This window comes from Trichomycterus rosablanca, chromosome 3 (genome assembly GCF_030014385.1).
Source record: "Trichomycterus rosablanca isolate fTriRos1 chromosome 3, fTriRos1.hap1, whole genome shotgun sequence".
Taxonomy (NCBI): domain Eukaryota; kingdom Metazoa; phylum Chordata; class Actinopteri; order Siluriformes; family Trichomycteridae; genus Trichomycterus; species Trichomycterus rosablanca.
The window spans coordinates 40,288,885-40,316,074 of record NC_085990.1 but is presented as its reverse complement, the minus strand read 5'-3'; the positions used below and the strand labels follow the sequence as shown (position 1 = coordinate 40,316,074).

The 27,190-nt window shown below is 38.2% G+C and overlaps 2 protein-coding genes across 2 annotated transcripts in view; both read right to left on the bottom strand.

Annotated features, from left to right (window-relative positions):
• Positions 1–8,217, bottom strand: part of bckdhb (branched chain keto acid dehydrogenase E1 subunit beta) — a 130,616-nt gene extending 122,399 nt beyond the window's left edge. The window contains exons 1-4 of the mRNA XM_062992111.1: positions 8,022–8,217; positions 4,581–4,658; positions 3,507–3,575; positions 773–906 (exon numbers count right to left, since the gene is read on the bottom strand). Of these exons, the coding sequence (XP_062848181.1) occupies positions 773–906; positions 3,507–3,575; positions 4,581–4,658; positions 8,022–8,217 (477 nt within the window). The remainder of the gene's footprint in view (positions 1–772; positions 907–3,506; positions 3,576–4,580; positions 4,659–8,021) is intronic.
• Positions 8,218–10,499: 2,282 nt separating this feature from the next.
• ttk (ttk protein kinase) lies at positions 10,500–23,900 on the bottom strand. Its single transcript, XM_062992109.1, has 25 exons — positions 23,850–23,900; positions 21,823–21,912; positions 21,502–21,724; positions 21,202–21,308; positions 20,030–20,170; positions 19,706–19,790; positions 18,590–18,668; positions 18,407–18,504; positions 18,212–18,308; positions 17,964–18,054; positions 17,369–17,591; positions 17,160–17,266; positions 16,900–17,043; positions 16,551–16,702; positions 15,982–16,121; positions 15,736–15,865; positions 15,267–15,359; positions 15,005–15,162; positions 13,661–13,812; positions 13,437–13,561; positions 13,283–13,357; positions 12,347–12,523; positions 12,164–12,260; positions 11,198–11,283; positions 10,500–11,051 (listed from the first exon to the last, which is right to left on the bottom strand). Exons 2-25 carry the CDS (start codon positions 21,908–21,910, stop codon positions 10,968–10,970), a joined length of 2,952 nt encoding a protein of 983 aa, XP_062848179.1. The 5' UTR covers positions 21,911–21,912; positions 23,850–23,900; the 3' UTR covers positions 10,500–10,967.
• Between the last annotated feature and the right edge of the window lie 3,290 nt (positions 23,901–27,190).

Here is a 27,190-nt window from a genome sequence, read left to right as displayed (position 1 = left end):
GAGTGGGAATATCTGTTGAAGTGTATCACATACCCAAGGGAAACAAAAATGAACATTTGCCCTAATAGATTTGGGCAGGCTTGTTTACATCCATTATTTTAGTCAGATTACAAATAATAATAATGAAGTCACATGGAGCCTAGCGTGGCTACTCAGAGGCTGTTGTTGATCAGACTTGGGGTTGTGCAAGTGGCAGCCGATTTACAATCCAAAATGCCACAATTTTAATTGATAACATTCTAAAATGTGAGTCAAGCTATTCCGCAGAGACGAGATGTCCTAAACATTATCCACAAAACCATAACACAGTAATCAAATAAAGTAACCAGAGTTTCCTTTATTTCAGTCAGAACTTGACTTGAACAAGGGTCAGATTACTTTATTTTATTTCATTGGGATTTTAACATCATGTTTTACACACTTTTGTTACAACCATGACAGCACAGGTAATTACTGGCTACACAAGATTTATCAGTTCAAGTTTTTAATGTCAAACACAGTCATGGACAATTTTGTATCTCCAGTTCACCTCACTTGTATGTCTTTGGAATGTGGGAGAAAACCAGAGATCCCAGAGGATACCCATGCAGGCACGGGGAGAACATGCAAACTCCACACATTAAAGGACCTAGACCGTTCCACTTGGGAATCGAACTCAGGACCTTCTTGCTGTGAGGCGACAGTGCTACCCACCAAGCCACTGTGCTGCCAGGGTCAGATGACTTATCCCTAACTTGACAAAACAAAAAAGAATTCCCCCAAAAAACCTTACTTGATCAAAAGCAGGAAAGATGTAGTCAGCAAACTGAATCTCTGCAATGGCTGTTGCTCCTGCAGCAGCTACTCCAATTCCAAATCCCACAATGCCCTGCTCACACAGTGGAGTGTTGAAAACACGATCTTTACCTAAGAAGGAATACGGGGGGAAATAAGCAAATAAGCTTTAGAATTTTATTCAGTTCTAATAACATACGGTACTATTATACACAAGATAACTAAGAACAAAAAAAAACATCTTAAATAAAACCAGACCCCGTAGAGGTCAGGTCATTTTTTAAGTGTGTTTAGAGACGAGAAAAGATCCGTAATCCTAAAGGACTCATTCACCACCACAAAAACATGAGTTGTTTTCCCCATCTAGCCCATAAATGCAGTAACAAACCACAAGAATAAGACTCTAGATATGGTCAGTGGTTCTATTTTTAACATGCCAATTGGCCAGCTGCTTGTCTATCTTTTGTTAGTGTTGGCCCACATACCCAATGATCCTGATCCAAAAACACTGAGTTGCATAATACTGCCCATATATTGCTTAAATTACCATTTAAAACCACATAGGAAAGTAGTTTAAAAAGCTCACAAGAAAAACCATTGAACATATTGACAGCTGACAAGAGAAAAAAATGATTTGATGAGAGAAAAGTACTAAAACTAAGACGGCGACTGATTCAAAAAATAATATTTCCTGGCTGGTTTGTGGAATAGATTTCACAGAGAGGCCATTTGTGTGGAATGGAAAGAGAAGAGATCACAGTTTTGAATGTGGAATGCAGGTGGACGTCAGTAGTCGTGTCTCTGTGCGTCTGTGTGTGTGTGCGTGCATGTGTGTGTCACTTGTGCAGGTAGCCATTCGTATGCCATCTCTCCCATCTAAAAAGACGACATGGAAAATAATGATCCCCTACAATAGGTCAACAACTCTGACGTCAATGACAACAAAAGGCGGAGAGCGAGTGAGAGAGGGCGAGAGAAGTAGAGCGAGCGAGGGTACCTAATTTATGTTTATTTCAACTTCAAGTTGCTAAGCAATCCATGAATCACCTTATGTTTGTCTGGCAATGCAAAACAAATGTTTAAAAAATAATTCATTAATTAATAGCCAAACATAACTGGCTATAAATACAGAACTGAACAAAACAATGTGGTGTTATACTACAATATAATTTCTTTTTTTTTTTTTTTACAAATGGGATGTTTTAAAAGCTCATTTAGGTGTACTGTGTTTGGTATCAATACTTATGTTCACATAGTAAGAGTATACACAGTGGATCAAAACAGTCTACACAATCCTGTTATAATGCCTTTGTGATGTAAAAAATAATTTTCAACTTGTTCCACCTTTAATGTGACAAGTCAACCACAAAACAAACTGAAATCTTTTTATCACCCTTAAGCTCATATCTTGTTGAAGCACCTTATGATTTTTAGCATTCAGCATTAGATCTTGATGGGTAAGAGTCCATCAGTGTGGCACATCTTTGCCAACTCTTCCTCGCAAAAACTAGTCCCGGACGGGATTTTCTTCTGACCTTTTAATCGGTTTTGGAGGGTAACATTCACTTCTTGGTAAAAAAAATAAATAAAAAAACACTGTTGTGCCATATTTTCTCACTTGATAAATGTCTTCACTGTGTTCCATGCTTTATGTAATCCCTTACAAATCCTTCACTTGACCCGTACCTTTGTAAGCTTTTTGTGGACCAAGACTTTTTCTACAAAATGCAACAAAGTAAATGTCAGGAAAATCCTACTAGAAGAGCTGAACTTTATATGGGGTTAATTAGGGAGACACGGTGGCTCGGTGGGTAACACTGTTGCCTCAATGCAAGAAGGTCCTGGATTCAATTCCCAGGTGGAGCAGTCTGGCTCCTTTCTGTGTGGAGTTTACATGTTCTCCCCGTGTCTGCATGGGTTTCACATGAAGAACTTAAACTGATAAATCTAGTGTAACTAATAACTACCTGATATGTCATGAATTTAACCAAGGTGTGTAAAACATCACATTAAATTCCAAATAAAATAAGTGAAAATAAATATATAGGGGTAATTGATGACAGGTGTCACTAACTACTATTCAACATAAGATTAATGTGAGTGGTTGCATAAGTGTGCACTTACTGTAGCTCACCAATGGATGTGGCTGTGTTCAGAATTAACTAAAGTATTTTAGGGGTTTTTTTTCCCTCTAAATGATTTCAGTTTGTTTTTCAATTGAATTTTAACAGATTATAGGTCACGTTAAATATGGAAAAAAATGTTTAATGATTTATCTTTGTCTGATTTTTTTACATCACAAGAAACTGGAAGTGTAACAGTGATGTATAGACTTTTTAGATCCACTATATACAGATACCACCAGTAATGGCTGGCCGTGCGTTTACACTGACATGATGGGCTACATCTGGGAAGGAGGGGTGGCTGAAAACCCTGCAAGAGTATCCCTACCTTAAGCCCAGTGTTTTCCAGAGGAACCAAACTAACCGCTATCCTGACCAGAATAAACCAGCAGATAAAAATTTAATGCAAACATCTGGCATCTAATCCTTATCCTACAATTTTACAATAGGACTCCTTCATTGTAGCTACAGCTCTAGACATCACACTTGATCTCTAAAGGTTCAAATCAAATATGATGTATAAAGGTGCTGCCATCTAGTGTCCAAATGCGGTTATGAACGTCAACAAACTAAAAAACAGTTCAGAAATAACTCGACACGAAAACTCACCATATTTGTCTCTAAGGCCAACCGTGCATCGAAACACTCCACCAAATGCCACGTCCTCTCCAAAAATAACTGTAAAACACACAAAATCAGATTATATATAACTCTAGTTTCACTGTAAATTATGTTAACACAGTAGACTGCAGCTTTAAATATATGATCTTTCAAAAAAGTAATAACACAAACAATTGGTGCTCGGGTTGTGCAGTGGTTTAACATGCTAGCATGCCGCAGTAAAGTGTATCTCAGCAGAGCCACTGATCTGGTCAGGCGTCCACACAAACATTGTGTCTGAGCAAGAAAGGGTCAGACAGGGTATTTTTCAGGTGCCAATGCAATATGCAATTTCTGGTCTGGTCCAGGCACCTGTGTAAGTGTGGGGCAATCACAGAGAGTCTAGTGTGGCTCTCTGTGGGAAAGCATTACTGGCAGGTGATAAAAAGCGGCCACAGACTGAACCCAAGGCATGTAGTGATCTGACTTTTCTTTATCATTCATGATAAAGGGGTTGGGCAAGTAGTAATGGAATCACAGTTGGGAATTTGAAATGACTAGCAATGGTAAAGTGGGTGCCTTAGAGGAACATGAATCCTGGGGACACGGGTTTAATCCTCTCTTTCATTCACTGCCTGTAAGTAGTTTTGTATGTTTTTCCCCTTGTCTATGTGGATGGACAGCATCAAAGCTCGTCTCTATACTCTATACTAGCGGAGAATACAAAATCAGATATGCAAGTGTTTCTAAATACAAACCCCATTTCCAAAAAAAAAAGGAAGAGTGGGCAAAAATTGCCCAGTCAAGATGTGACATGCTGATAGACTCCCACTCAAAAATACTGAATGCTGGCATAAATTTAAAAGTTTCAACAAAGTATGAATTTAAAAGTCAACCATATTATAGTACGTTTTTTTATTTTCATTGTATTTTAATTCAATTGCAGAGATTATAGGTCACATTGGAAGAGGGGTGCTCAGACTTTATATCCACTGTATATGCAGAGCAGTAAAGAAGAACATTTAATAGCATATTAAGCAATCAAAATAAGACATATTAATGTAAAAGAAAGTGTTATTCCACCTGCTGTGGGGTCACTGGCAAGGACGTTGTCCAAAGCACTGGTTACGGACTGGAACAGGTTCATCTTGGTGGTGGAACCTGGAGTAAAAACATGTGAACATGTCAACTTACAACAAAAGCATTTTCGATTTAGAACCACCTCCCTCAGTCTGTGGTGCAGTGTTCTTAAGCACAAAGAAAAACATGCTGGAGGCAAAACAAAGCTGACTGTGGCTGTAACTACAAAGTCATAGAACCATGCTGTGTCAAAGATAAACCTTTGTTTATACACACTTAAATGTTAACAGGAAATGATTTTTAAAAAATAATTTAAATAAATAAATAATCAGCAGAAAGAAAGCTAAATGGTAACCACACACCGTTTTAGCTGCTCTGGCTTTGAAAGTTATTTTTTACTATAATGTTTAATCCTTACATAAGAAATCACAATCCTAATTATTGTAAAGACAGAAACAAATGAGCCACTGGAAGGTGAACTTGTCAATGTGCTCTGTGTCAGTCCTGAGCCCAGATAAATAATCAGAGTTGTGTCATGAAGGGCATCTGGTGAAAAAAGCTGTACCAAGTCGGATTTGCACACCAGATCCACCGTGGCCACTCCTAAATCTATAGCAGCCAAAAGAAAATGAGTTTTGTTAGACTAGACCCAAGCTTGATCACTGCAAGCTCTCTTAAATCTAACTATGACTTAAACAAAAGAGCCTAAACAAGCAGCACATTATGCCATGATAAAAAAAAATAGAAATGACATTTCCTAATCTTTCAAACAAATATTTGAAAAGCTGTTGCCCTTATAAGAGGTCAATGTTCATAATCTTTCCTTTATAGTTCCTTCTTTATGGTTAAATACTGAAACCACTGCCCTCAATATAAAAATAATGTGTTCAGAATTAGGGTTGGGCGGTATGACGATATTACCGTATACCGCGGTATTTAAAAATGGTGACGGTATTCAAAAATGGTGACGGTATTTTTTTAAATGTGAAGCGCCAAATTTCTGCTTCAGGTTTGTTTACCTTGAAAACTGAGACTTTAGGACATGCGCGCATCCACAGTAAGGGAGGGGTGGGAGGGGTAGGCGGTTGGAGCTCGCTGATTGGCTGTGGGGTGCTCACTGGTGATAACACAGAGAGACGAGTGAAGAGCCACACTGGCTAGCGTTAACTGTGAGCTAACAAGCAGAAACTGAAAAACGGCTCGTCTTTTAATTTTTCAAAATCAACATTTTTTATCAGTTCAACCGGAAATGAACACAAGCGCGTGCATGCGCGGACATGCACTTATTTACTAAATATATCTTCAGTGTAAATCGAGCACAAGTGTTGAGAAAAAGGAGCAAACAGTAATAATAACGTTACGCCCAATCCGCTGTTCTGACTCTTGTCTGCCATAGATTTTCCTGCCTATGTAAGAACTATTTTTTCCTAAATAAAAGCGCTATATTAAGAAAAAAGAACGTCTCACCTGTCGTGTAATGTGAATTATAAAATAAATTGTCTGGCCCTTTAAGAAAGTGAAGCGCACTATAGGGCGTAGGGAGCGAGTGTGTAGGGAATAGATCGGATTTGTACCGTTTCCGTGCTCGTGTTTTGCACTGAGCTTGTGTAACATGTAAGGTAGCGTTCTCGTTAACCACTCAAATGTTTGGACTTTGAATTATTTTAACATTATTTTACATCACCGTCATCGCAACATGAACATTTACATTCATATTTTTTGTTACGGTATAGAACTTAATTCTGGATTACAGGCATAACTAATCGTACACGTTCATACACTTTTAAGAAATATCTGTAACTATAAACTAAGCAGTTAACTTTTGAAATATATTGAAGTGTTTAGCCTGCTATTATTCTGTTTTGTGTGGGCAGAGAGAGATTACAATGCCAAAATGTTATGTGTTAATGTTTGTGTTAAAGTGTAATTGATACACATGCATTTATACTTATTCGTATTTATTATAGATCAGATAAGATAAGCAATGTTTGACGTTCAGATTGTTAAATCTTTTTATAATAAAACATTGAAATATTGTAATTACACTCAAGTGCGTACACTGTACAGTTTGTCAAATAAGTAAATATGATAAGTTAATTACTTTACTGTCAAACTCTATGTACAGTAGAAGCTGTAAAGCCACTCATGTGTTTAATTCGTGAATTGTGGCACATATGATGTTAGTTGATCATTTTAGACTGCCAGACAACCCATCAGAAACACAGACATGTTTAAACGTAAAAATAAAAAGTAATGGCCCATCTGATATCTGGAATCAGAACCATACAGTCAAACCTTGTTAATGTAAAGACTTTGCTGAATGGTCCACCAAAGCAAAAATGTAAGGTTATTAATAACTGTATACATAATGTCAGACTGTATGATAATAAAATGCCCAATACGTTTATGGATAAGATAAGGGAACTCCATAAACTGTGAGGGTGGCACGGTGACTCAATGGGTAGCACTGTCGCCTCAGAGCAAGAAGGTCCTGGGTTCGATCCCCAGGTGGGCGGTCAGGGTCCTTTCTGTGCGAGTTTGCATGTTCTCCCCGTGTCCGCATAGGTTTCCTCCCACAGTCCAGACAAGCAAGTGAGGTGAATTGGAGATACAAAATTGTCCATGACTGTGTTTGACATTAAACTTGTGAACTGATGAATCTTGTATAACGAGTAACTAACTACATGTTCTGTCATGGATGTAACCAAAGTGTTTAAAACATGACGTTAAAATCCTAAATAAATAAATAAAAGTAAACTGTGTCATATATTATGTTATATAGGACAGTGGTAGCCTAGAGGTTAAGGTACTGGACTAGTAATGGAAAAGTCGCTGGTTCAAGCCCCACCACTGCCAGGTTGCCACTGTTGGGCTCTTGAAGAAGGCCCTCAACACTCAATTACTTGGACAATACACCGTCACAGTTCTGTATAAAAGCGTCTGCTAAATGTCGAAAATATAAATGTAAATATTATAATGAGTTGGAGTTGGTTGTACTATTAGCAGGCTTACCAGGCTGTATAAGAGTAACAACTTGTAAAAGGACTATTAGTGCTCATACCAGGTAAACTGACATTTATATTATTACTTGGCATAAAACAAACGCAAAAGTGGCGGCGTTCTAAACTAAGACAAAGTGCCATTTGCTTTTAATATTCTGCGTTTAACTTCAACATATGAACACGCAATTTAGAATACGGACGATTACAAACAGTGCACTTTGTGAGTTTACCTCACAAGACTGGTAAACGTTAGCTTGCTAGCTAGTAAACTCTAGACTTGTCAGTGGCTATCAAAAACAAAATCCCAAATAGCTTCTACCTGCTTAGTCAAGTGCACTACGCAGAGTAGATGGACCCAGTGTCATATTTACAATATAGTGCACTAGCAAGTCTGCTAGTAGGCATTTGGGATAAAGCCAGTCACCAAGAACATTTAGCTTACCGTATTGAGTAGGGACGGGGTCAGGCTGAAAGGTGAAGTGAGCAGCATGTCTCTTTAGCAGTTTCTGTGTGGCGCTGCAGCTCGGAGACACTCTGAGAAGTGATAATCCTACATTACTGTTCACTCCGGTCTGTACATCACTCACACCGGCTTTAAGAGCCGCACTCCTCAGTAACAACCGTGCTGCAGCCGCCATTGTAGAATACACGGAGCTGGGAACTGGATACTACGTCATCAGAAAAAGTTGAGCTGATTGGTTAACAATATGGGCGGCACTTAAAGTGTATACGGTGATAGGACTGTGGAGGGACCAATGAATGTGAGCGGGAGAATGTCATTCCTTTAGAATACTAATACAGACCATTCTGATCAACTGTATTTCATTACATTTTATAATCTCTAATTTTACAATTAGAACAAGTTATTTAATAATGAACTAAACATACACTATAGTGATCAAAAGTTTTAGATCACTCAGTTTTGGTGACATATAGTGCAATGGTGCAATAGAGCCAGTGGAAGCTCAGTGGAATAGGTCCAGGTTCAATCCCCACCACTGTCTGACACAATTGAGACCTTAAGCAAGGTCGTTAACCCTCTATCGAGTTCATTGTATTCAGTCACAACTTCAAAACGCTTTGAATAAAAGCCACTTAATGCCATAATTGTAAATAAAAAAAATCTTTTGAATTTAAACATTTTAGACTCTGCAAATTAGCCACCTTTTGTAGATATAACAGCTAAACACAATCAATTCATCCCTTTTTTATAAAAGAAAGTTCTTCTTGACACCATTGCAGATGTTCCCACAATTGTGATGTACTTGTGGGTTCATTTGCTTTCGTTCTTCTCTGTAGTTCATCCCAAACCCGCTTGATAAGGCGCGTCATGCTTCCTCTCCACCAATGCCGATCCCTGCTCTGATTGAGGAGAACAAAGCTAACCCACTCCCCCTCCGACACGTGGGCAACAGCCGTATGCATCTTATCACCTACACTTTGAGGAGTGCAGTGCAGCTCAGCGTTGTGTACGGAGAGACACACCCCGAGAGCACTCTTTTCTCATGTGCAGGCGCCATCAATCAGCCAGCAGAGGTCGTAAATGCACCAGTCATGAGAGAGAGAGACCCCATCCGGCTTAGTCCCACCCATATCTGAACAACAGGCCAATCGTTGTTCATGTGACCGCTCAGCCTTAGCCGGCAGGCAGAGCTGAGATCCGATACGATGTATTCAAGATCCAGCTCTGGTTCCAGCGTGTGTTTTTACCGCTGCACCACCTGAGCAGCCGATAAGAATTATTTTATTTATTTATTTATTTATTAGGACTTTAACGTCATGTTTTACACACCTTGGTTACATTCATGACAGAACAGGTAATAACTCGTTACACTAATTCATAGTTCAAGTCTTTAATGTCAAACACGGTCATGGACAATTTTGTATCTACAGTTCACCTCACTTGCATGTCTTCGGACTGTGGTAGGAAACCAGAGCTCCTGAAGGAAATCCACGCAAACATGGAGAGAACATGCAAACTCCAGACAGAAAGGACAAGGACCATTCCATCTGGGAATCAAACCCAGGACCTTCTTGCTGAGGCTACAGTGCTACCCACTGATCTATTTTAATACATTTTAAAATAGCTTATTTTACATTTATTTTAGAACTTACTAGAAAGTAGTTAGAATAAGTTATTTATTCAATAACTAAACATACATTACTGATCAAAAGTTTTAGTTCAGTTTTTTAGTGACATTTACTGAATGCAATAGAGCCAGTGGAAGCTCAGTGAAGAAGGTCCACCACTGTCTAGCCATTACAACTGGGACCTTGAGTTAGGTCATTAACTCTTTAGAGTTCATTGTATTCTGTCACAACTATAAAACGCTTTGGATAAAAGCATCCATTGAATGCCATAAATGTAGATTTTTAGATATAACAGCTAAACACATCCTTTTATATAAAAGAAAGTTCTGGTCTAGATGTAGACCAGAGTGTAGTGGACAAAGCTGCAAAATGCTGTGGTAGCCTCTTTGGGTGAGAAATCTAGTCGGTATGTACAAGGTGCCAACTTTAGATTCAGCGAAAGAGCCTCAGATAATCAGGCTTCCTTTTCTATACCATCTGTTTGGCTACTTGGTGGCATACAAAAAGCCTGCGTGATGAACCAAAGATTGAAGATTTGGATTTATGAGCCCATAGGACTTTTCAAACTGACAGTAGCACACTGCATGACCCATCCAAGCCAGTTTTTTTTTTTTTTTGCAATGTTAGCAATGGCTTTTTGCTGCTGTTTGACCTGTCAAATCTGTAGCTAAGTCTCCTCTTGACAGTTAATTGACAGGTGTTAAGCTTTTCCATAATAAAGACTTATTGCTATCTGACATTGTATTATTATTTTTTTGTTTTGTTTTTGGTAACCCAAAAAGTAGTAGACTAAAACAATCACACACAGACAAAGCAGCTAAATCTGCTTTATTTCAGTCAAAAGATGAACTATGATTCTGTGATATTCAGTTGAAATGTAAAGAAAGCAAACTCACAGTTTCAGGGAGCTTACTATCTTGTCTTCTACAGTTACAGTGAGTAAGGTTATTTATCACTCTTCAAACACAAATAACAGATGTGTAATACTATAGAAAAAGGCTTTACCTATACCGCAAGGGGTACGTTTATTTGTGCGAATGTTAAACATACAGAGATGGAGGGACAAGTCACAAAAAAGTAATGAAAAAATATTTCATACAGCTCTGTGTTTCTTAAAATAATAGTAACATAAAGGATATTCACAATGTTCATGAGAAAATAATGACCAAGAATTACAGGTAATCAAATTAACTAACTCCAATCTCATTCCCAAAGTACTGTTTTCTTAAGGTATCTATGAGAACACACTGGCTGCTGTGTCCTTACACCATGATCAGCTCTTCATGTAGCAGTCTTCTCACTTTAATGAGGACTCACTGGATCTCTTCACACATTCAGAAACATCCAATACCTTCCCACTGTTACACATTTTTGCCAGGTTCTGAAGAAACAAGACAGAAAAAAGGTTGTTAACTATGGGTGCAGGTAAATTAGACATACAAATAACAAATGTAATATAAAAATAAAATATAAAACATAAAACAATTGCAAAGTAATTTAGGAGGCGTTAAGTAAATAAGTACTTACACTAGCAGCTCTTGCAATGCTGTTGGGGGATTGTAAAGCAGCCAGCTCGTTCAGAATTCTCTTCAAGTCACTGTTACATGTAACTGCTGCAGAAATAAATGTTATAAGCATTAGAGTTCACTTATAGCACAGTGTGTGCTACATACCACTCAGTTTAACATACAGTTAAAAGCTATAAACCCTTTTTGAATGACCTACATTGCCTGTTCAAAGTAAATGATCTGATATAAATGATTATGTAATTTGACATTATTAAAGACAAAAAATTTCCACTTGACGAACATGCAAATGCAAAAAAAAAGTGACTGAAGATGCAGCATACAGATTATAATAAAAAAATGCTATAACCCCAATAAATAACTAAATTATATCTTTTTATTCTTAAAGAATATTAATTTTCAGTTTTTGTGTCCATTTTCCTTTCATCTTAGTTTATTTACACTTTGTATTTCAAACTAACGTTACTTTGTAGTGTTATATATAAGACCGTATGCTTTTGTAGGTTACTGTGTTAAGGCAAGCTTGACAATCATTACTGTTGCTAAGCAACAACTCATGATGGGACGGTGGAATTACTTTTTTGGCAGAAGGTATTGTCAGTATTAAATCATAATTAGTATGAAATTCAGGGCTTCTTTGATATAACAGTTTTTCACAAGGTTGTGTGTTATCGTGGATAATATACTTCATTTTCTTCATGTTTATTACCATCTGCTCAGGGTTGCAGTGGGTCAGGTTTTCCTGTAATCACTGGCCATAATGCCATAACACACCTGACAGGACCTCTCAGGCACCCACCTCTCAGACATAGCCTCTCAGACTGGCTGATAGCATCGCTAAGGATTTGAACCCTGGATCCCAGTGGTAGTGGGCTAGCGTAATTTACTGCTGCGCCAACTGAGCACCTTACATCATTATGCATTCTCTCATGCATCTGCTTGTGTGTAGTATAATCACAGTGGTTACCTGGCTCAGATGGTTGTTGGGGCTGCAGTTGTAAGTATGGATGTTCAAGTAGTTCTGCAATTGAGATCCGTTCTTTGGGATTCCGCACTAGGCAACGCTACGTACAGAAAAGGGATTCAGTTTAATTTTAAGTGTTTAAAACGTGGTCAGTCGTGTTAAAGTACATGGCAACGAAACACAGACCTTCAGGACATCTAGAAGATCCTTCTCAGCAATGTCAGGGAAGTCAATCTCATGGGACGGATCAATGATAGCATGTAGCTTGCTTATCTGATTGGTGATGTTTTGAAAAGGGGTTTTCCCAAAGGTCATACAATACAGGATACATCCAAGTGACCACACATCACCCTTCGGACTAATCTGTGTTTGAGAAAAAATAACAAGAAAGTTAATAAAATAGCTCTGCAACAATAGCTATAATAATAATCAGAACAATTTGGCCAACACTATCTTTTACATGGTACATTTTATAAATATACTATTTAAATGTGCAAAGCAAATTGGGACATTTAGTAAAATGCAATAAAACCAACAATTTGTACTTTTATCAGTTCAAAAGATTTCTATTGTTTTAATTGACCAAAATAATTGTAATTTGTAAATATAAATTGTGAATTTAATCAATTCCAGCTCCCAACTGTGAATCCACTGCCACTGGTACTGGTACAAACCGTGATCTGATCAAGGAGAGTCAGATCACCACACGCCCACTCTGACACGTGTCCAGTCTGGAGCCGCTTCTTATCACCTGCCAGTGTCGGCATCCCACACAAAGCATATTGCGTACAGAGAGCCGTTTCACTCCCTAATAGCCCCTCCAACCCCCTCTCGCACAGGTGCCTGGACCAGTCTTGGAGATCTCATATAACAGCAGCAGCAGGAAGAGAACCTGATCGATCTTCACTTCCTCAAACTCAGCCAATTGTGTTTGTGCGAAAGCCTGGTCAGGTCAGTGGCTCTGCTAAGATTCAAACTTGTGAGTTTAAACACTCCACAGTGGTGTGCTAGCACGGTAGACCATTGTGACACCCCAGCGCCCTGGGTAAAATATTATTTTAACACTTGTTACTTAATCTGTGATGCATTGGACTGGACTACAATCGAATCATCAACTTTTACCTTTGACCTTGGCTTTCCACCATTAGACGAGGTGTCTTTAATGGCCTCTGGTGGCATGTAGTTTAAAGTCCCCACCTAAAAACAGAATAGAATTAACCCAACACACAATGTCTATAAATGAAATTTACTAGATCAATCACATTACTGGACCAACCTGTGAATCCTTCATAACACTTGTCATGTCTGGCTGAATGTGATTGGCTATGCCAAAGTCGATTAGCTTCAGTGAGGCATTTACAATCACAAAATTAGCTGGCTTCAAATCACTGTGGACAATTCCTAAACAAAAAAACAGGGAGTTAGTTGTAATTCCAGCTAAGATATGAGCAGAAGTTTGGAAGGTTTTTAGATTGAATAGATTTGCCCATGCATATTTACCATGTTTGTGGATTGTCTGCACAGCCTCTAGCATGTTCCTCCAGTAGAACTTTCTTTCCAGCGAGTTGACAGTTTTGCGGTTGCGTAGCCATGTGTTGAGGTCCAGGTTGCCACACTCCATCAACATGTAGATGTAGCTATCTGTGATTTCACTGCAGTCAGATAAAAAGCACAATATAAGATTATGGCCCTAACATTTGTGCTAAAAATGGGCAATAAAGGAAAATGTTACAGTTAAAATAAAAAGTATACAAGCACTTGTAGGATAAATGTATTTGGATTTTACTATCTTCTACAACTGTTCTTTTTCTCTGACAATGATGGGAAAACACATTGCTGTTGATTTTCTGAAATTAAGTGAGGTCAAAATAGACACCCAATCCCTTTACTTACACCGCTTAGATTACATTATGAGCTACACCTAGCAGACAGATGAACTTTAGTGGTATACAAGTACTGACTGTAGGCTGTCTGTTCTGTACACCTTCTCACCCCCAGTACACCAATTTTCATTAGAAAGGGACCCACTCCGACCAGATGTCATTTGGGTGATGAACGATTCTCAGCCCTGCTGTGACACTAACATAGTAGTGTGCTGTACTGATATAAGCACACTAGGTGCAGCAGTGTTGTTGGGATTTGTATACACCTCAGTCTCAATGCTGGGAGGAGACCAGTACTGCAACCAAACATATAAAGCCAGCAGTGTTTGTAGTAATAAAGAGATATACTATACAGATAAACACACATTGAACATGAAAAAAGAAAATACTTATAAAGCATGTGTTCCTAATAAACAGACCAGTAAGTTTAATTAAGCAGTATTGTTAATCCACACTGCTACACCTGATACTCACACAAGAACACACACTGCCAGGTCATTACCACATGTCATTGCAGTGCTTAGAATGGTCTACCACCCAGATATTATTTGATCAGCCAAGACCCAGACTTAAACCCCATCAAACATCTATAGAGAGACCTGTTGATGGCAGTTCACACTCATCCTCCAATCTGATAAAGCTTGAGAGGATCTGACATAAAGAATGTGATAAACTGCCTAAATCCAGGCACAGCTTGAGACATTTTAAAGATGACTTGCATTTGATAACGTGGATTAATAGACTAAAGCTGCATTTATATTCTTTTAAAATTAAATCCACAACACAAATTGCACAAATCAGTCTCAATCTAAAACAAACCAGCAAGGTATATTAGCACGCTTTCTGTTGGGTGTCAAAAATAAGCTTCTAAAAGAAGCTTTAACTGTTTTGAGCCCCTCATCTTTGAACTTTCCTTTGCTTACAGGAAGCTGATAAAGCTTGTAATGATGGAAAAACTTACTAGTCATACAGCTTTATAATCTGGTCACTGTACTGCTGTAAGTGGTTCAGGTGTTCAATTTCGTTCTTGTAGCTTTCAACAGTCTGTGCATCTGCCTCCTCCAAGTTCACATATTTCACTGCATACAGCTGTTTCTTCTGGTCCAAAACTTGATACACCTAAAAATTGAGATGCATATTAGCCATTATCTTCCATCACTAAACAGTACAGTGTTTTAGACAAGCAACTGAAAATGGGTAAGCTTTATTATGCTACACAGTACCTTACTGGAACCACCTCTGCCTATCATCTTCAGAACAAAGAATTGTCTGCCTTTGATAGTGATGGATTCATTAGAAAAGTTACTGACAGAGCCCTGTAAAAAAAAATATATATATATATATATATATATATATATATATATATATAGTAAACCAACGAGCCAGTCACATCATTGTACTTTAGATGAGGAGTGTCTCCATTTTTACATAAAGCTTTGTTATTACAGCAGATTTGTACAACCTTAAAATTAACTGATATTTCTTTTTATAGTGAAATGTCAATGTAAAATGTTACTCAGTTTAACTTGACTACAGGGTTTGAGTTTTTGCTTCTTAATTTTTTAAGTTTTTACTGTAATATTAAGGTTAACTTTTATCAAAACAATCATTTAAACAGAGCCAGAGTTGAATACATTTACAAAAGTTAAATATTTATATGAGACAAAAGAAACTAAGAATGTCCCTCCTTACCTGTGATGTCTGTGGGACACAGGACACCTGACTCTGAGGAGTGCAAGGTAACTGTGCATAGCTGACTTTCGAAGCTGTGGATGGAACAGACACTACAGCTGGTCTCTGCTTCACCACAGGTGTGACAAAACTAGTAAGAAAGAACAAGAGCAGTTGCATTAAAAGCCAAAGTGGTGCAGCTACCTCGTATATCCTATAAAGTTATTTATTCAGATCCAGAACATGGTACCTAAACTGTAACCCTACCTGTTTGCTTGAAAGCCTTTGTAGTTGGGGGTCTGGCAGCTAATGGCTGGGTTTAGTCTGGGTGGTACTGCAGCAGAGGGAGTTCTCAGAGACTGCAAAGGGCGTGGTGTTGGAATGGGCTCTACAGCTCGCTTCTGTTCCTATGAACAATCAGAGTGGATTTTCAGAACGTAAGAAAAAAAAACAGAATTATAGTAAATGGAAAATAAAACACAATGATAAATAAAAACTAGGGAAAGTTAACTTACTAATAATTAACCAATAACAGACAAATCATTGTTCGGTTATTACTGTCTGTTAAAAACGTATTTTTTAATTCATTTTCAATAGTTAATGCTACGGATCTCTACACACAGAGTATTGTAAGAGCTTAGAGTGCTAAACTGAGACTTATTCACTCTTAGTGCATACGTACCAGTTCTGTTTTCTTTTTTAAATATTTCATAGCATTTTAAAAAGCTATCAATTTTAATACAAATCCATTACATGAAGTAGAAATGAACTGCTGAATTTGACTATGCTAAAATAGACACATAATATTATTCACAAGCCTCCAGCAACAGTGTCACCTCTGGAGAAGCCTGTCTGTTCATGCGTGTAGGAATCTTCCATTCTGAGTCTCTATCCAAAGTGCAAGGTTTGGGTTGTGCTTTATTTGTTGAATTCCATGGTGGATTGTCCTCCTCCTTTCTTCTTGCATCACTTTGTGGACCTGCTGCATCTGTGGAACAACAGGAGTCAGAAAAGGACTTCCATCACACACGCTCACACATTTACTCACTCACACATTTACTCTCTCACACATTTACCCGCTCCCACATTTACCCACTCACACATTTACCCGCTCACACACTCACTCACACACTCAGTGTAATGGTCTGTTTTGTTTACACAGGACAATTCCAAGTCAAAACTAACCTGTTATGTTCTCTTTATCCTCAGTGGGAAGCAGCTGGGTTTTTCCACTATTCAGATTCTTTATGGCTGTTTGGATATGTTCTACAGGTTTAGCATTCGATGTCAAGGCTTTCTGCAGAATGGAAAGACTTTTCCTTCTATTACCTGCAAATACAAAAAAACATTCTTATTGGGAGATGCATTTGTTAGAAATGGTTGGGTAATCTAGATGCAAATGGAAAACTACAAAAATAATCATGTCTAATCATGAACATGCCCACCTCGTGAGAGCTGAAACTGAGCATGGGCGATATGAACAAATGCATAAGCTTTGCTGTTGACTCTGGCAATATTGAAATTATCCTCAGCTTCATCAGGGTCTTCAATCCTACAAAAGAGAGGTTGACAATGATGCGACCAATGTCTTTCAAAAATGCATATATACACTAGGTCTGGAAGCAATTAACAAAGCCAAATAACATTTACTTACCCTTTCAACTCAGCATATCTGACCAGCATCCTAGCAAAGCTTTCAAGTTTGCTATGCTGTGCCAGGGGAAATCTAGAGAACGCTTTAGAGTAACAATCCAGCAGCCGGCCTAGAAAAGCTGCATCTGTTTCTGGATTGCTGGTCTTCTCCATGTTTGTGAGATACGTATGGCAGGCCTCAGGAGAGTTTGCACTCATTATCTGGTTAACAACATCAGTGGGGTCTAAAAACGAAAAAAGCCTTTGTTGTTACATACACATGTTAAAGTATGTTAACGCTTGATTGGAAGCTTGGGTCAGAGCACAGGGTCAAACATTATACAGTGCCTCTTTTAGCCAAGATGGTAGAGCAGAGCAGAGCCAGGATTCAAACCCAAAACCTTTTTTAATCGACAGCCCAGAGCCCTAAAACCTGAGCTACTACTGCCCTTAGTTAATGTTACCTTTTTGGCAACAAAAAATAGTTTGGCCCCAAAAATTTTACAATTAAAATACAATGTTAAATGATTAGTTTAAACATTTACTTTATTTACACACATAGAGTGTATTAATTAACAAAGGTAATTAAATACATTGATTTTCAAAACTGCTCATACCTTTCCTTTCTGGTCTGTGCAAAAGTGTTGTGGTGGAGTCCACTTCCCCAATGTCGTCTCCATGACGAGGTTCTGGACTAATAACAAGTGGCTATACAAAACATATATTTCAGTTACACATCGGTATACAGAACCAGAATGTAGGTATTCAAAATAAATCTGTGTAAATATTAATATTATATTTGATAAATCCTGTAATTCATTTAAAGTAGTTAGAAAATGAAAGTGATGGTGCTTAATTGTCATACCTTCAGATTAAGAAGGTTGTACGAGTCTCCATCTGCAGAGCTTTTCTTTGAATTGGACAGTGCAAATGTGGAGCAGGCATTTGGGCGATATGTTGGCCTAAGCGGGGGGGAGGGGGATATTTTAGATGTTGGCAACATGAAGTCGAAAACATTATGGACAGATTTTGAATTACACTGCCATTAAACAATTCTCACCTAGATAAACTACTGCAGAAGCTGGAAACCTCAGGTTTGTGAATGTCAATATTTTCATTTTCAGGTATTGACAGAGGTACCATGGGAATCCTTCCAGGCTGAGACAGAAATAAGAGTAATTGGCTTCTTTATCTGTATATACATATTTTTTTGAATAATATTAAAGTTAAATTACGACCTTACCATGGCAATCTGTCTTTTGCGTTGTGAGCCAGACATCAAGACAGAAAAATGGTCATCCTGTGGACTGGTCTTCTGAGTGCTAATTTTAAAGATTTTCATAAAAAAAGGTTTATGATTATACAATATGCAATGTGATTTTAAGTTAAGATCACAATATACATGATTTATGTGCTTTATGTATGTATTAACACTGCTGAGCCAAGTCATTTGGAATACTGACCAAAACAGCTCTGACCTGCAGAGACATGGACTCCACAAGGCATCTGAGAAATCGTGTGGTAACTTTTGCAAGGACATTACCAATAGTTGCTTCAACTTTGGTACACTGTGAGATGGTTCATTCTACACTGTCATGGTGCCATCACTTATGTAGGTAAATGATGCCCGACCATCCACATGATTTTGGAAAAGTTCCTGTGAAACTAATCCTGTCCTGTGAAAGCCTTCATGACTTTGTTACCTGCTCGCTCTCCCTGAAGTGGTTCTGACGGAACCCTGTTTACCCACCCGAGGTTGAATCCTGCAGGTCGAGACTGCTGTGCCAACAATGCTGCTCCTGCTAGATATAACGGAGACCTGGCGTGTTTGCACCAAAAATGTCAAGAACTCACTACAGACTGTATCGCAGACTGGACTGAATCATGAAGAACTGTTCACATTATTATTTTTTTGCTAGTTATAACTTTTAGTTTAATTTAAGTTTTTGTATTTATGATTTGTGTAAATCCTATTTATTCAAATTATCTTCCAGGCCACCCAAAGAGGATGGGGGTCCCTGCTGAGTCTGGTTTCTCTCAAGGTTTCTTCCTGTATTTTTAAGGGAGTTTTTCCTTGCCATTGTCACCCTCGGCTTGCTAAACAGGGGTTTTTGGTCTGTTGGTCCTGGACTCTGTAAAGTTGCTTTGAGACAATGTCCATTGTAAAAGCTCTATACAAATAAATTTGACTTGAATAGAATAATCAGTCGATCTTCTTTAATTACCCTTTTTTTTTTTTTTTTTTTATTGAGGTTGCCTTTGTTTTCTGTTGAATTCCTAAATAATTCCCAGATATTAGGAAGGGGTGATGACATTTTCACAGCACTGTAAGAATGTATAATCGTTATTTGATTCCTACCTTAAAGGAAAACCACTGGCAAGTTGAAAGTCTTCTGATCCATCAGCTTTAGCCACATGGTTGAGTTTCTGTGCCTTTTCAGTCACTAAAAATCAACACAACCCCCCAGTCATTCAAAAACACTCCAACAATTAACAAAAATATACAACAAAAATAAACACTTTACTATGTTGTGCACATTAAATATATACAACTAATTACTACACTTATACAGCTGATAAACCCACTACAGCTGAGATATGGGGTCTGAATCTCAGCAGTACTATTGACCAAATGGGCATTTACACAGACGTGTCTGGTTTGCATCAGTAAGGGCAAAATAACCTGCTATGTTCTCTTTATCCTCTTGAAGGAGTTGATATTTGCCCAATTTTAGATTCTGCATTGCTGCTTCCAAAATTTCCAGTGGTTCAGCACCCATTCCAAAAGCCTCCTGAAGTATCCTGGCACTTTTCTTTTCATTGCCTGGTGGGTAATAAGAGAAAGATGATTAATATTAGAATAACCTAAATATTTGCATATGCAAGTCTAAAACTTTGGACACCCTTTCTCTACTTTGTGGTGCCTGGGTTGCGCAGCAGTTTGATAACTAGCCTGTCCACTCATCTTCAAATAGAGTAAAATAAATCAGCACATGGCATTTGACCAGGATTGTCTATTACTATTTTATGATTTAAATATTCTGTGGGCATGCACATAAATGTTGGCCTTTTTATTGTTTACAACAATGAATATTTTAGCTCTCACTGGATTTCTGTCCTGCACAAACTAAAGCTATATGCTTAGCTCTAATCATGCCTAAAAACAAACAATTGTAATTATACACCGATAATAACATTATGATCACTGGCAGGTGAAGTGAAAAACACTGATTATCTTCATCATGGCACCTGTTAGTGGGTGGGATATATTAGGCAGCAGGTGAACATTTTATCCTCACAGTTGATGTGTTAGAAGCAGGAAAAATGGGCGAGCGTAAGGATTTGAGCGAGTTTGACAAGGGCCAAATTGTGATGGCTAGACGACTGGGTCAGAGCAACTCCAAAACTGCAGCTCTTGTGGGGTGTTCCCAGTCTGCAGTGGTCAGTATCTATCAAAAGTGGTCCAAGGAAGGAACGGTGGTAAACCAGTGACAGGTTCATGGGCGGCCAAGGCTCATTGATGCACGTGGGGAGCAAATGCTGGCCCGTGTGGTCCAATCCAACAGCCGAGCTACTGTAGCTCAAATTGCTAAAGAAGTTAATGCTGGTTCTGATAGAAAGGTGTCAGAATACACAGTGCATCACAGTTGCAGGGCTGTTTTGGCAGCAAAAAGGGGACCAACCCAATATTAGGAAGGTGGTCATAATGTTATGCCTTATCGGTGTATATACCAAGTTCTATTTATAATATTTATATAATAATTAAAGAATTCTAGAAATAAGAAATAAAAGACAGGAAATCACTGATGTTTATGTCAATAGGTTTTACTTTTAATGCAACAAGCATTTTCTTACCTTGCAAAATCTCAAACTGTGCATATGCTATGTGAACAAAGGCAAAATCTTTGCAATGGGATCTGGCTATGTCAAAACTGTCTCGTGCTTCACTGACATCTTGAATACTGCATAAAGAAAAGAGGCAGTCACTTCAGGTTCATTCTTAAGGCTATGTTTACATGAAAGGTCACATTCATGTCAGGACAGGTTAAGCTTCAGGTGCATTCAATGAATGAAATTTGCACTAGTTACTATTTAACATATGAAAGTAAATGAATAAAATTCTTTAATATTAAAAGATGACAAGCAGAGACTCACGCTTTTAGCTCTGCAAATCTGACCAGCATCTTTGCATAGCTCACATTCCTGCTGTGTTTTCCTAATGGCATGCTTGAGAAAACTCTAGTGTAACAATCCATTAGTTTGGTGAGAAGTGTCAGATCTGACTGAGGATTGCCTTTCTTTTCCAGGTTAGTCAGAAAAGTACGACAGGTGTCTGGAGAATTTGAACTGATGATCTGGTTTATGCTGTCTGTGTCATCTGTAAGAAAAAGAAAGAAATAATTACCAGAGTAGAAACGAACACCTCAATATTCACGTGCATAAAGGAAAAGGATTATTGTTGAAAAACAAACTCACCATCATTGTAGTATCTTTTGATCTTCTCCAGCTTTTGACACAGCATGGCAATCTGTAACCTTCTATCAGTATTTTCCTCCTCATCCATTTCTAGAAATACAAACAACATTCTAACATTTGTAAACACTGAAACTCCAAATGATCAAAACAATTCAAAGTGCTTTGATTTGTGCAATTTAACATTGTTGCCTGACATCTTGAACTCGCAAATCTCAGCTCTGCTACCAGCAGGCCGGGGCACCTATCTGGACAATAATTTGCTTGTCCAAGTGTGAGAATGCTGGAGGAGATTCCTCATAAATGCTGCCATTACAACCACTGCTGGCTGATGTATTGCACCTGAACAAAGACTGTGGATAATGGGGATCATGGCACGACATGGATTTCCATGTGAACTCACCTCAAGCAGGTGAAAAGAAGCAGTTAGCTACTGCAGACATGTAGAAGGGGGGATGTGTTAGTCACGACCCTCCTTGATCAGGAGTGAAGGTCTGCAGCAATAGAGGTAGCAAAATACAGACGGCTAATTGGACGACTAAATTGGAAGGTAAATTGGGAGAAAAAATTACTGACCTTTTTAATACTGTAAAATTTAACTAAAATTGCAAAGCCGCTTAGGTGGCGCAGCGCTAAAACACACCAGAGCTGACAGAGCTGACATTTCAAATTCGTCAGTTTGAAACTCAGCTCGGCCAACCGGCTGGGCCGGGTGGCTACATGAACAACGATTGGCTTGTTGTTCATACAGGTGGGAAGCCGGATAGGGACCTCATAACTGATGCAATTACAACCTCTGCTGGCTGGTTGATGGCGCTTGCACAGAGTCGAGGAATAATGTGTTGATAAGGGTGTGGCTCTCCATACAAAAAGCTGATCCGCATATGAACTCGCCATGTGCAGGTGAAAAGATGCAGTCGGCTACTGCACGTGTCGGAGGGGGCATGTGTCAGTCTCTCCTCAATCAGAAGTCACCATCAGTAGAGAGGAAGCGTATTGCAATCGGGTAATTGGATACGACTAGATTGGGAGGAAAATTAGGGAAAACGCAAAAAAATAAAAAAAATAATTGCAGATCTCACATTCAGATTTCAGATAACCTAGAAACAAAGGCTTAAAAGTTAACCACATTACTAAGCCAGTCCAATATCAGATTAGTATCTGATGATGATTAGTGCATGATGTATCTGATGATGATTAGTGCATGATGGGTGTCACACAGAATCAAGGGAATTAATACAATTAATGTAAAGTATTTTGTTCATGTTTAACTGTGAGAGAATTATAGATGTGTAAAAGAACCGTACAATTCTTTAATATAAAGACAACTGATGTGAGTTGTTAAGGTACTGGACTAGTAATCAGAAGGTCACTGGTTCAAGCTCCATCACTGCCAGGTTGCTGTTGTTGGGACCTTGAGCAAGACCCTTAATTGCTCAGACTGTATATTGTAACTGTAAAGTAAGTCGCTTTGGATAAATGCGTCTGCTAAATGCCAAAGACGTAAATGTAAACTGTAGTACAGACATAATAAGATACATCGCACAATCAAAATAACAGACAAAGCTTCCACAATAACATGTATCGAACTCACCAGTTAATATACTGTAATACATTGAAAGTCTGAGCGTAGCGACTTTATCGTTATGTTTTGTTGTTTATATTCTCATTACTGCTAAGCTAGTCACTGTGCAGGCTGCACCATTAACAGACTGCAGTTCATTGATGTGCTGCTAGCTGCCTACTGTCGGCTTTATATGATACCTAACGCCCCTGCAATCACTAACTACCACACTAATGATTCTATTGTCAGATCTGTCATTAACATTATAATTCACCGTTCAATCCGCATATAATAAATAAACAGCACATACTCAGTGACTGACAATTATTTACCAAGCGGTACAGTGGAATACGACTAGCTAAATTCATTAGCATGACATAACTAGCATACAGTCGTGATTAGCATTCCTGACGTCAAACTCGACATTTTACACAATTCAGTACATAATTCTACATATAAAACTTACCGTCAGTAGTGCAGGAGGACCCGCGCAGTAGACTGGTGTTGTGTGTGCTGTATATATTAAACCACAGGAGAAATAACTCCGCTTTATCCAGAGAGAGAAAATGTCTGTTTTGCCCACCAGAACTTTCAAAATTCGCCACCTCAAAAAAGCTCGCACTCTGATTGGTTAGTTTGTACTGCGGGACTCCGCCTTCGGACTAGCCGCGAACTGATTCTTTTAAGGATTCTAGTTGTTCGATTCAACGGGTAAAATGATTTGAATCATTACGTTTTTGATTCGTTGTGGGAGCAAACGACAGAATAGCTAAAGAATCGATTCATGAGATTTAAACGACTCGTACATTTCCTGGCGTCTGCACAGACATTTTTGATTCGTTGTGTGTTTAGTAAGCAATCGACAGAACAGCAAAAGAATCGATTTAAATGACTCGTAAATTTCCTGGCGTCTGCACAGACATTAGCTAGCTAGATAGATGTAAATGTTTATATATATATATAGATAAATAGATATATAGATATATATAGATATATAGATATAGATATGTATATATATATATATATATATATATATATAGTCCATCTCATCTTTTACCCCTGCTTTTTCCTGGTCAGGGTCTCGGTGGGTCCGGCCTCCACAGAATCATTGGGTGCAATGCAGTAACTCACCACATACAGAATGTCATTCCATTATAGGCCTCGAGCCCCTATACACAGTCACGTTGGTATGTAGACATGTGTCCAGCCGATAGCATCCAGGGGATTCGAACCCTGAACACCAGCGGTAGTGGACCAGCGTAATGTACCACAGCGCCGCTCAAGCACCCCTTCTCCATGCACAACAAACTGAATCAATATTGCAAGAGGTCTACTTTTGTTCTATCTGAACTTTGTTTTGTATGGATTTGCTTTGATTTGTGCAAATTGTAGTTACATATTTCTGTGCTACTTTTCTAGCAGAGAAGATGTGCATAAGTTGTAGATATAAAGATAACTGCAATGCAGTTAATTGCTTATTGTTTACCATACCACTGTTGTTCCTGCTGTTTCCAGGTCCTCCTGCAACGCATCAAGTGACTGCTGTCTTTTCTTTTATTAATACAAGCAATTGTAATAACATGACATAATTTTGATTTCACCTAGAAGCAGGACTGAACATTACAGGAAATCTTTCCTAACAGCTGCAATCAGACTCTATAATAATTCATAATAATTTAGAATAAATACCTACCATTATTGTATGCTATGCATACACCAACGTCTAATGTTTACATGTATATACATAGATATTACTGTGATTTTTTAGCTTGTTTTTATACTGTCAGTGAATGTTTTATGCTTTTGGGGTGGAACATCCTTTTGGCTTAACAAAGTCTTTTTTAGCCCAGTGCTTCAGACACCTCTCTTTTGGAATCTTTACCAATTCTTCTCATGCTAAAGCTTCCAGCTCATTGAGGCTTAAAGTCTTTCAAGCTGCAACTGCTTTATTAATCACACCAAAAAGTTTTTATGGGACTTAAACCTGGAGAATGAATAGGCCACTCCAGGAAATTCCACGACTAATTCCATAAACAAGCTTTGCTTGACTTGGAAGTGTGCTTGGAATCACTTGCTGGAAAATTAAATTACCACCAAGTTTTAACTTCCCTACAGAAGGCATAACTTTCCGCCTCAAAATGTTTTGGTATTTCTGTGAATCCATGATGCCAGTCACACAGTCAATACTGGCAGTTCCTGCAGCAGATTTACATTCCATCATCATCACTCTGATGCTTGACCTAAGGAAAGTGTTCTTCTGAGCCTTGACTTTCTTGCACCAGACAAGCCACTGATCCATATGGCCAAATACTCCCATTTGTAATTTGTCACTCCATAAAAGAGTGGCCCAGATCTCTGCAGGCCTAGCCAAACTTTTTCTACTATATTGCTGTCAACCCTTCCTGTGCTTTATGGTCGAAAGTGGGGTGCACTGTGGTACTGTGCATTGTGCCATGCAACTGATAAAGACTTTTAAATCTAGCTCTGCAGAAACGTTAAGTAATAAATCCTTATTTCCTTTAGTGGGGTTAAATATTTTAATTGCAACTGTAACTTTTACTTGACACATTTTTTCTATTTATTTATGCATTTTTCTCCCACTTTAATGTAGTCAATTTGTCTTCACTGCTGGGGATCCCTGATTGCATTCGAGGAAGGTATATTTTCTGCTCACGCCTCCTCCGACCCATGTGCAGTACTCAGCGGGCCTTTTCTTATTCACCCATGCTTCTGCACAGGCGCCTCTATCTGCCAATCAGGGTCCTTGCACAACCTTAGAACACCCCAACCTTAGTCCAGTTATCCCGCCCTAGCAGACACGGTAACCAATTAGAGTCTGCTGCAGGCACCATTCATTATGCCCGCTAGATGGCGCCCAGCCACATGATACATTTTTTATAGCATCTGAATACCTCCCATATATACTGTATACCTCCCATATATCACACCAAAAAGTTTTTATGGGACTTAAACCTGGAGAATAAATAGGCCACTCCAGGAAATTCCAATATATATATATATACAGATTTCTTTAAGTTTATAGATGTATATTTTTGTTTATATTTATAATTAAAAGTGTTGAAGGGCATTTCAGCTAACCAATATAAAGTGAGGCGAATTACAGCTGCACATCAATATAATAAAGCACACATACAGAGGGGACAACGGTATGTTACACATGGCATAAATTGTGGGGGGAAAACATGCAAAATATTTACTAAAGTTTTAGGAATTTTCCTAACGTTGCATAAGCCTTATGGTGCTGAACTCATATCTGAATTATGATTTCAACCAAACGCCAAACAGTATAACTAATAAATAAATTATAAAACAGTCGAAAAAACAATAAGACAAAAAGACATGTCTGGTCAAATATATGCCCATCACATCTTAAAATTAAAATATTACTTTATATTAAGTACGACTAGACTGCCCTATCATAATACATTGTATGGTTTGACTTAAATGCTTTAATATCAAGGTTCTGTAGAAAAAAAGCACTTTACATTAACATTTCAAAGTCATGAACTGACTTATTACACAGTAAAATGAAGCTTCAAATACATGAGACCTATAAAAGGGCATGTAAAATAAATGTGTAAACCTGGTATTTAAACACTTTCAAGTACACTGATTGAAAGGTAGTATTTGCTTTAGCATTATAGTGTGATAAACACAGTTTTAAGCAATAAACAGATGCATTGTCACAGTTAGGTGTAATATTTATACTTTATTACTCTCAGACTAACTGATCTGGCATTCTTTTTTGAAGACTATATTAAACAGCTGCAAATCATAAAACAAATA

Excerpts from the sequence above, each read along its gene's own strand:
- ttk (XM_062992109.1), bottom strand. The coding sequence starts at position 21,910 with ATGGATGAGGAGGAAAATACTGATAGAAGGTTACAGATTGCCATGCTG. Across the intron at positions 21,725-21,822 it reads CAAAAGATACTACAATGATG|ATGACACAGACAGCATAAAC; the intron begins GTGAGTTTGTTT and ends TTTTTCTTACAG. Across the intron at positions 18,055-18,211 it reads ACAACCTTCTTAATCTGAAG|CCACTTGTTATTAGTCCAGA; the intron begins GTATGACAATTA and ends TGTTTTGTATAG.